Source organism: Coffea arabica, chromosome 8c (assembly GCF_036785885.1).
Source record: "Coffea arabica cultivar ET-39 chromosome 8c, Coffea Arabica ET-39 HiFi, whole genome shotgun sequence".
Classification (NCBI taxonomy): Eukaryota; Viridiplantae; Streptophyta; class Magnoliopsida; order Gentianales; family Rubiaceae; genus Coffea; species Coffea arabica.
The window spans coordinates 13,858,718-13,869,306 of record NC_092325.1 but is presented as its reverse complement, the minus strand read 5'-3'; the positions used below and the strand labels follow the sequence as shown (position 1 = coordinate 13,869,306).

At 41.6% G+C, this 10,589-nt stretch overlaps 1 protein-coding gene across 1 annotated transcript; it reads right to left on the bottom strand.

The window, feature by feature from the left end:
* Positions 1–5,509: 5,509 nt before the first annotated feature.
* LOC140013391 (uncharacterized) lies at positions 5,510–9,118 on the bottom strand. Its single transcript, XM_072062660.1, has 4 exons — positions 8,659–9,118; positions 7,796–8,190; positions 6,260–7,702; positions 5,510–5,962 (listed from the first exon to the last, which is right to left on the bottom strand). Exons 1-4 carry the CDS (start codon positions 9,116–9,118, stop codon positions 5,510–5,512), a joined length of 2,751 nt encoding a protein of 916 aa, XP_071918761.1.
* Positions 9,119–10,589: the final 1,471 nt, after the last annotated feature.

Genomic DNA, 10,589 nt, shown 5'->3' with positions numbered 1-10,589 from the left:
TTCCTTAGTTCCGACTAGCCTTAAACGATTTATAACGAAGGAAGGAAATTGGAACAAAACTAAGGTTTTGAGTCTGGGAGAATCATTTCCCCAAATTGATAAGGCTAGTCTAACTTAAGGGGTAAAAGTCATGTTGCCCAAGTTTCTAAGGCAAAAATAGTAGACACTATGTTTAGCAATATGATGCTAAATCTGTACCGCTCGAGACTTAAAGCAAAATATTTTTCATTTACTTAGTCAAGCGTTTACTTGGAGTCACAAGGTCGGTACAACTTCTCACATTTTCGATTCCAATCCAAAATCACGTTTTCTCAATAGTGCACAATTAGAATCTAAACAGTAATAACACTAGGGCTCGTTAATTCTTAGCCCTGTGTTCCAACAAATTTATATCTAGGCATAAGCAGGAAAATTTACCAAGGCTTCGTCGATACTTAGCACTTGGTAATCAGTACTTATCAACTCACAGTTTCACAAAGTAGTAGCACAGATTTCTACACAATTTCAGCAATTCAGTTATCCATGCAGGGTGGGAATTCATAGGGCCCACCTTCAATAAATTTTCAATAAATCAACCAAGACTTCATCAATCATTAGCACTTGGTTTCAGCAACCCAATATAAGCAAATAGAATAGAAGTGAAGTCCCAAGACATTCCAGCAGTTAATTTCCGTCATCCAGTAGTACTTTATAAAAGAAATCATTTCACTGGCTAAGGGCTTCATCAATCATTGGCCCTTAGCACTCAACCAGTAATTCCTGTGACCACCAAGCTAACATATCAAATATCTAAAACCGCTAACAGTTATTTAGAACCAATGATCACATTGTCACCCCAAAATCCAAGGCATGACCATCTCAAGGTATTATAAAGCAAATTCAGAAACAATACAATTTTTCCACAGCTCCAAGATATATAAAGTAATCCATACGTACTACTTTATCAAACATGACCAAGGCTGGAAAATTTCCAGCTTATCTCATAACTGCACTTTACTTAATTCGAAAACGAATTCCCAAGATATCAAATGATTTATTGCCAAACAGATTCCACAGACTACTTGTGCATTTAGTCATGCATTTCGTGTTCCTAACAACTTAGGGAAATACATTCTAGAGTCAAGCCGGGAATTCTGGTTCTTAAACAAATTCGAGCAATAGAGCTAAACTTCCCAAAATTTTCAAAAATCTGCTTAGTCCACTACGGATGAATCTTGCGTGAAGGAAATTTTCTGTTTTTACTTCATTTACTTGGGTGAAGTAGGCTATTAAGCTCTCTCATTCCCATGCAATGACTTAGCTAAACAATGCAAGATTTCCATTCAGAAGTTGGAGTTAAACCACTGTTACAATCTTTAAAGTTTCCATGTTCAAGCTATATGTAATTCACAAGGAAATTCCAGTAATAGCAATGATTCCAAAAACATTCCAGGTTCCTACTATAACCATAATCATCACACAAATCCAGAATTTGTGGTTACTAGGTTCGGATGGTAGATCATGAAATACTTTCTGTTTTCATTTTTATTTTCTTGGTTAGCCATGATACAAGACTTCAAGCAAGCTTCGGTTCACATGTTGTTAACTAGTTAGTTGCATTTATTCACTCTAGTCACCACCATAAGACAGATTGGGAATTATTTTTCAGATTCAAGATCTTCAGAAATTTTCAGTTCATAAGAATCCAATTCACAAACCAGAATTTTTCCCAAGTTCCTAGCTTCCTTATCTAATCGTGTAACTCAACATGCAGGCCCCTTAGATATTTTATCTTCCCCTAGTTAGTTAAGATAATAACCACAGCTCATCAAAAATTTAGGCTAATTAAACAATTTAAGCAAATCATTCCCTAATCAGATTCGGCAAAAAAAGGTTCCCTCAAACCAGAATTTCTGGGTTCTTTAAATCGTCAACTAACTTCATAGGATTAATTTGCAGGGTCCTAGACATCTTGCACATTAAGTTTCACTCGGCTATTTGCACTAGAGAACTCGAATGATCACAAGCAAAAAGAATTCCAGTTACAATTCCATACTAATTCTCTCGGCAGATTCATGCACAACCAAAACAGGATAGTTCTTTATTTGTTAATATCATCAGTTGAGGTCTTTCAATTTTACTCCATGATTACTAATGCACAAATTCTGAATTTATTAGCTATCAAGTCAGTCCAGAAAATTCAGCTTGGCAGCTACAACAAGACATCCGTATATCTAAAAGAAAATTCTGTTTTCACCTTCTTAAATTCCAGATTAAACCAGGCCCAATTATTCTTATGCATGACACTTAATCAATTACATGCAGAGTCTAATCCTTGATATTAGCTATGTAATGATGGTTATAACTCATATCACAAAATTAAAACCAATTTAGACTGCAAAAATCAAAGTAAGCTCACGGAAATTTCTCTATTATTATGAAACAGAAATTCTTTTCAGAATTAAAATAAAATCCCATCCGGATGCCTTAACCTCCCCATGCAAGCTCTTATAAGACTTGAACTTATGGTTTTTTTTTTTTTTAATTGGTTAAACAATTAATCACCTCACAGCAAGTTAAGGTGTCGGTCAGAAATTGGAGGAGTTTCTATCCTCTCGGCTCTCACACACGAAGCTGGATTGGTTGTGGCTGGTGGTTGCTGGTTTGATGCAGATGGTGATGGTCAGCAGCTCCTACGATGTCCACTAGCTCTCCCCTTCCTCTCCTCTAGCTCACGAACAGGGATGGGTATAGCAGCTCGGTCTCTCCCTCTCTTCTCTTGGCGATACAAACAAAGTGAAAGCAGAATGCAATCTGCGGTAGAGGTGAGCAGAGGTTATGGCTGATGATGTGGGTGGTGCTGCGGTTTTGGAGGGTGGTTGAGTGTTGGCAGGGCTTGAGTACGGCAGTGGTGAAAGTTGTGGTTGGCCAGGCTTGGGCGGTGGTGTGTGGCAGGGCTTGAGTACGGCAGTGGTGAAGTGAGGGATTGGGCGGCAGAGGTGGTGGAGCTGCGGTTGGCCAGCTTGGATGGCTGGTGATCATGGTGTCCGGGGGCTGTTTGGTTGAGCAGGGAATGGTTGTGGCCGTGAGTGGTATTTGGTGAAATGGTGAGGGTGTTTTAGTCTTTCTACTAATCCTCCAATTAGCCACTCCGGTCCTTGGTCCTAATTAAGCTCCAAAACTTGTCCCCAAAATGCTTTGAACGTCTAATCATATCCTAATGTACCTAACCCATTTTTATCGAATTTTTTTATAGGTTACAACTTAATATTAAGGTTCCCAACATTCTTACTTTATTAGTTTCTTATTAAAATCAAGTTTGACCTTGTAATAAAAATCTAACATTTGTGTTAATACAAGAAGAAAATTTAATCTAGCTCTACAAGTCGTAGCTTAGATTAGCGAAATCAAGGGATTCATTACTTAGGAAATTATATAAACTTCCACGTAAACATGTTTTACGTAATTAATTGCCAACAAATCAAAGTAGTACTAGAAAATATTAAAGAGCAAATAAAATGCAATTGACACATGAAATATTATTTATATAAGCATTTTCAGGGTTCTCACATCCTCCCCTCCTTACAAGAATTTTGTCCTCAAAATTCATACTTTCTAATGAAATAAATCAGGATACTTTTTCTGCATTTCCTCTTCTAATTCCCAAGTTGCTTCCTCCAGCCCATGGTTTCTCCATAACATCTTTACCAGAGGGATTTTCTTGTTCCTCAGCTCCTTCACTTCTCTTTCCAAAATCTTAACTGGTTCTTCTTCATAGCTTAACGTCTCATCCACCTCAATTCCTTCTAGTTGCAGCACATGGCTTGGGTCAGGGTAATATTTCCTAAGCATGGATACATGATATACATCGTGAATCCTAGCCATGCTTGCAGGCAATTTCAGCTGGTATGCTACATTCCCAACTTTCTGCAAAATTTCAAAAGGTCCGATATACCTTGGCTTCAGTTTCTTACCTTTCTTAGATACTACTCCGCTCTTCAAGGGTTTAACTCTTAGGAAAACCTTGTCCCCTATTTCAAACTCCAAATCTTTCCTCCTTGTGTCGGCGTAGCTCTTTTGTCTACTTTGGGCAATTTGAAGCCTTTCTCTAATTAGCTTTACCTTCTCCTGGGCTTCTTCTATCCAAGGTATGGCTGTAGGTTCTATAATCTTCTTTTCTCCAACTTCATCCCAATGGATCGGAGATCGACACCTTCTCCCGTACAAAGCTTCATAAGGTGCCATTTGAATCGAAGCCTGATAGCTATTATTATATGCAAATTCTACCAAGGTCATATAGTTACTCCATTTACCTCCAAAATCCAATATACACGATCTTAGCAGGTCCTCCAAAGTTTGGATTGTCCTTTCCGATTGCCCGTCGGTTTGGGGATGGTACGCAGTACTAAATTTCAACTTGGTCCCCAAAGACTCTTGAAATTTCTGCCAAAAACGCGAGACAAACCTTGGATCTCGGTCGGACACGATACTCACTGGAATACCATGTAGCCTTAGGATCTCTTCTGTGTACAACTTGACCAATTTCTCCAATGAAAAACTCATGCTCACAGGTAGGAAATGTGCAGACTTAGTGAGCCGATCGACTATTACCCAAATTGCATCAAATCCTTTTTGACTTTTAGGCAGTCCCGTTACAAAATCCATGGTGATGTGTTCCCATTTCCATTCAGGGATTTCTAACGGTTGCAACAAACCAGAGGGCTTCTGATGCTCTGCTTTTACTTGTTGACAAGTTAAACATTTCTGTACATACTCTGCCACATCCTTTTTCAAACCTTCCCACCAATATAAACTCTTCATATCATGATACATCTTGGTCACTCCTGGATGTATAGTATACTTTGATCGATGTGATTCTTCCAAAATTTCTTTTCTGATCTCTTCATCTGCCGGAATCACAATACGATCTCGGAACCTCAATACACCTTCAGACCCTAATTTAAAATCTAGGATTTCCCCTTTTTGCACTTTCTCCAAATTCTTCTGAATCATAGGGTCCGATTTCTGAGCCTCCTTAATACGCTCTAGTAATGGTGATTTCAGCGATAGATTCCCAAATAATATTTTCGATTTCTCCAAGCGAGGGTTCCAATTACTTATTTCTTCTAGCATGTCCCATTCTTTAACCATCAACCCCGCTATTTGGGCCTTTCTACTTAAAGCATCAGCTACCACATTTGCTTTGCCTGGATGGTATTTGATCGAACAATCATAATCTTCCAAAAATTCTACCCATCGCCTTTGTCTCAAATTCAGTTCCTTTTGGGATAACAAATACTTGAGGCTCTTATGATCTGTAAAAACCTCAAAAGTCACGCCATACAAGTAGTGTCTCCATTTCTTTAAGGCAAAAATCACTGCTGCTAACTCTAGGTCATGAGTTGGGTAGTTCTGTTCATGAGGCTTCAATCTCCTGGAAGCATAAGCAATTACTTTACCCTTTTGCATTAAAACACATCCGAGACCTTCTCCAGAGGCATCGGAGTACACGGCATAACCTTCGTCTCCATCAGGTAACACCAAAACAGGAGCGGAAACGCCTCTTTAACTCCTGAAAACTTGACTCGCATTTTGGAGTCCAGATAAACTTATTTCCTTTCTTGGTTAACTCGGTCATAGGTCCTGCAATCTTCGAAAAATCCTGGATAAATCGCCTATAATAACCTGCTAAACCCAAGAAACTTCTTATTTCAGTTGGAGTTTCTGGCCGCTTCCAATTCATAACGGCTTCAACTTTTGCCGGATCCACGGCAATTCCATCTTTGGAAACCTTATGCCCTAAAAAGGAAATCTCTTCTAACCAAAACTCGCACTTGCTGAATTTTGCATACAACTTATGCTCTCTTAGTATCTGCAATACTATCTCCAAATGTTTAACGTGTTCCTCCTGAGTCTTGGAGTATATCAAAATATCATCTATGAAAACTACTACAAATTGGTCCAGGTATTTCTTAAAAATTCTCTGCATCAAATCCATAAATGCGGCTGGTGCATTAGTTAAACCAAAAGGCATGACTGCGAACTCAAAATGTCCATATCTTGTACTAAAAGCAGTGTTGGGTATGTCTTCCTTCTTAATCTTCAGCTGGTAATACCCCTGCCTTAAATCCAACTTAGAGAAGACCACTGATCCTTGCAGTTGGTCGAACAAACTATCAATCAACGGTAGAGGGTATTTATTCTTAATAGTAACCTCATTTAACCCTCGGTAATCGATACATAGCCTCAAACTCCCGTCCTTTTTCTTAACAAATAGAACGGGCGCTCCCCATGGTGAGTCACTTTCCTTCACGAAACCTTTCTCCAACAGGTCTTGTAACTGGATTTTCAACTCTTTAAGCTCGGCAGGAGCCATTCGGTACGGAGTCTTAGAAATTGGAGCCGTTCCAGGCACCAAGTCGATCTTAAACTCTACCTCTCTCTCTGGTGGTAAAGTCATTAATTCTTCAGGGAAAACATCCGAAAATTCCCGTACCACTAGCACATCTTCTAATCTTACTTGATCACTGGGAGTATTGATCAAGAAGGCTATGAAACCTTGAGCTCCTTTAGATAACATTTTCCTTGCCCGTATTCCCGAGACCATAGCAGAAGATGCTAACCTACCTTTGACATCTAACCTCAGAGTTGCTTCTCCAGGTATACAAAATTCCACTATTTTTTCTCGGCAGTCAAGCTTGGCATGATGGTGACCTAGGAAATCCATTCCTATGATAACATCGTAATCTTTTATATCCAAACTGATCAGATCCACTAACATTTTTCGCTCTCCAACCCAGAATTCGCAATTCCTATAAGTCAAGCTAGTGATTACCTTCTTATTACCCATTGGTGTCCTAATTTCAAGATCGTAGGGTAATCTAACAGGTTGCACTTCTATTCCGGACATAAAAGATGGATTTACAAATGAATGCGTTGCACCAGGGTCAATTAACACTTTAGCTAATCTATGAAAAATGGGAAGTGTACCTTCCACAACTTCCGAGGAATCAGGTACGGGTTGATCATCTATAGCATACACTCTGGCAGGAACTGTTGGCCGGCTCCCTCCAGAAGTGTTTGGTCTAGCTTTCTGAGGAGTTCGTTCCTGCACCTTTGGACATCCTGAGATTTGGTGCTCACTACTTCCACATCTGAAGCACCTTCCTTGCTTCTTCCAGCAACTATCCATAGAATGACCAGGTTTCTTGCAATAGGCACATGTCACTTGAGGAACTATTGCTCGACCCCCTTGCGGCCGATTCCTAGGTTGTCCTCTTCCAATTGGTCCCCCTCTAGCTCCAATATTTCGTCCTCCTGCATTCCTGGCCCCGTTTCCTCTCGCTTGGGCGCCTCGTGGTGCTCCAGAACTATTCACTCCACTAGTTCCTCGGCCCACTTTGGCCGGTGGAGCATTTCCAAAAGTCGGCTCCCGACTACTGCTAGGAGCAAATCTTTTCTTGGACTGAAAAGACTTCACTTGAGCTCTGGCTACTTCAACTCGCTGCGCTCTCTCTACAGCCTCAGCGAAGGTATCTATCCTTACAACAGCTAAACTTTCCTGTAGTTCCACATTCAAACCCTGCACAAACCTCCGAACACGCCTTTGCTCGGTAGCTATCAACTCAGGTGCAAAGCGTGACAGCTTTGTGAACTGGACTTCATACTCGGCGACACTCATCGCCCCTTGTTTGCATCTAATAAAATCATCCTCTCTCTTCTCCTGAATGAGAGGTGGAAGGAATTTGGCATTGAACTCCCTTGTGAAGTTCGCCCAAGTCCTTGGCGTATGGTTAGTCTCCCAGGTAACCCTTACCAGGTTCCACCAGGAGCGGGCAGCTTCCTCAAACTGGAAGGTAGCAAAAGTCACTTTTCGCTCCTCAGTATAGTTCAAAGCGGCGAAAATCTCAGTGATTCTCTCCCACCAGCCTTCGGCCACTTCCGGCTCGGGTCCTCCATAAAATTTGGGAGGTCCAAATTTCAGAAACCTTTCCAGTGCCCGATCATCGGAGTCAACTGGGCCTCCTGGTTGATGCACTGGTTCAGTGGTTTGGCGATCAGTCAATCGCTCAAGAACTTCAGTAATACGGTCAATTGCGGTGGCCACCCGGTCTCCGGCCACGCCTTCTTGCCCTTGGTCTTGTTCGACCTCGGGTTCCCTATCACCACCCGCTTCCGGGTGTTGTCTAGTGGGTCTTCCCCGGCTCCTTCCTATCATTTGGCGATCCATATTCTAAAAATGCCTATTACGGAAGGATAGGTCAATTAGGCAAAAGTATTATTTATTTATGATTATTACCATTCTTTTTGATAAATAAATTCAATATGGACATAGAGAAAAGATAAATAAAACGCTTAACATATAATTCCACATAAAATTCATATAAATAACAAGTTGGGACATTTCCAAAAGTAAGGCACATCAACTAACACAAATACACACAGGTAATCCCTTATACAAAAATTAGGGATATAGTGCCTCATAGGTAAGTCATCCACCTAGACAAAACTTGATGACATAACTAATGTTCCTTGCCTAGCCTTCTATGTCTAGTGTAACCAGGTAAGTCCTAATCTAACCCTGAGCAGGGCTATCCGGAGCAACGTCCTCCTCCGGATCCTCCTCCGGGTCCTCCTCTGGGTCCTCCTCCGGATCCTCCTCTATCCCTGCCTGCTCACCACCCTGAATAAAGCCAGTGGCCTCATCCATCATCATCGCAGCATTAGCCCTGATGCCTGCGCTCCTATCACGCATCCTCTCTGCTAATCGAGTCGCCCTAGCCTTTTGCCGCTCTATCTCCAGGCGAGCAGCCTCCAGTAGATGATGCTCAGCAGTGAGCCTAACCTCTAAATCAGCTATGCGGTCAAACTGAGTATCCACCATTATACCCAGCTCCTCCACGTCCTGTATCAGGATGGAGTTAGCGTCCCTCAAGTGGTGGCGCTCATCGTCTAAGGATAACACTAGCTCATTCGGATACGCATACATGGCTCGGCACTGGCACCTAGGGTGCCTGTCAGCAGGTGAGTAACGTATATGAGCTCCTCCACCTCGTGGCCTGTAGGAGATGGATCTAAGCGGCTCCGCATGTCCATTAGCCGCACTACCCCCGTTAGCATGTCCGTTTCCATTTTCCATACCTACAAAATGATCAAAACTTAAAGGTTAGAACTTAAATAGCTAATTGGATCGGATATCACTTAACGTATAACTAAGGTCTCCATTCTTATTTCTAGGGAGGATTAGGGTTTCTAACACATCTATTAAGTCTCTTGAATAACTTTTCTAACCTGGCTCTGATACCACCTGTGGCAGTTCTCAGGGTCACATCACGGGGTACCTATCAGCTTGCCACCCGCACGCAGGCATCCCCTACGGAGAGTTTCGCTTCGTGACTCTTCACGAACGAGAGGCTCGGGGCTTTTCCAGACGAAGGACTTAAAGTCCCAACTGTCGGCATATGGCTCTGATACCACCTGTGGCGACCCCACTTCCCCCTGAGGCGAACCAAAGGGTTGGCGGGCCGTCTGCCCAGCTCTCGCCAGGACTCACGCACGCACACTAACCCAAATCCTATCGAAGAATAGCCTAACCATTACAATGTCGCTTCCTTTCAAAATAAGTCAACATCTAGCACATTAACTTCAGAGACAACAAGGAACTTAAAATCGCCAATCTATGGCCCTTAGACATCACACGCTCTAGAACCAAGGAATAAGGTCGTTCGTATCTAGATACATCAATCCATAATTCACAAACACAAATATATTATCCAACCTCCGAAATAGGGTTTACACATTTTCCAGCTTCAAGCGGCAATCCAAAAACAAAAGTACAGAATTCAAGTTAAACCACAATACAAGCCTACACAATAGCCATAATATTCGTTACATCCCATACGAGAAGAAAAGAAACATGAATAAGTCTCAGCGCTTTCAGTCTCCAGAACCTGTTAAGGAAAACAAATACGTGGGGTGAGCTAAAGCTCAGTGGTGCCCCAAAACATGCAATCACATAAATCAAACAGCGGTTAATAATTTAAATCAAATCGAAACAGTTAGGAAAGCGTGTAACAGCACAAGGTAGGATACAAGGGCTCTCAGGAGCCATTTTCCACGCTTGATCAGATACCATCGTAGTTGACCCTCCGTCAACTTTCCCTACTTAATTTCCATGTAGATACACTTATTTTAATCCTAACCCGTCACCGTTCATACCTCTGCTTTGGGCCCAAACTTCATCTACCGACGCAGTATACTCGAGATATACCCGTAATAAAATTTGTCGAGGGATTCACCCAACGACTTTATTGTAGATCGATTCAGATGTCGAGGGATTCACCCAACGACTCACTACAATTAGATTCAAGGGTTTTGTAGTTAGATTCAGATGTCGAGGGATTCACCCAGCGACTAACTACGTTTAGGTTTAATGTTTTTGTAGTTAGATTCAGATGTCGAGGGATTCACCCAGCGACTAACTACATTTTGATTCACAGATTCAGATGTTATGGTAGTTGGATTCAGATGTCGAGAGATTCACCCAACGACGCAACTACATTTTAGATTTATTAGAAAATGTTTCACACATGTCACCACTCGAACGGCTA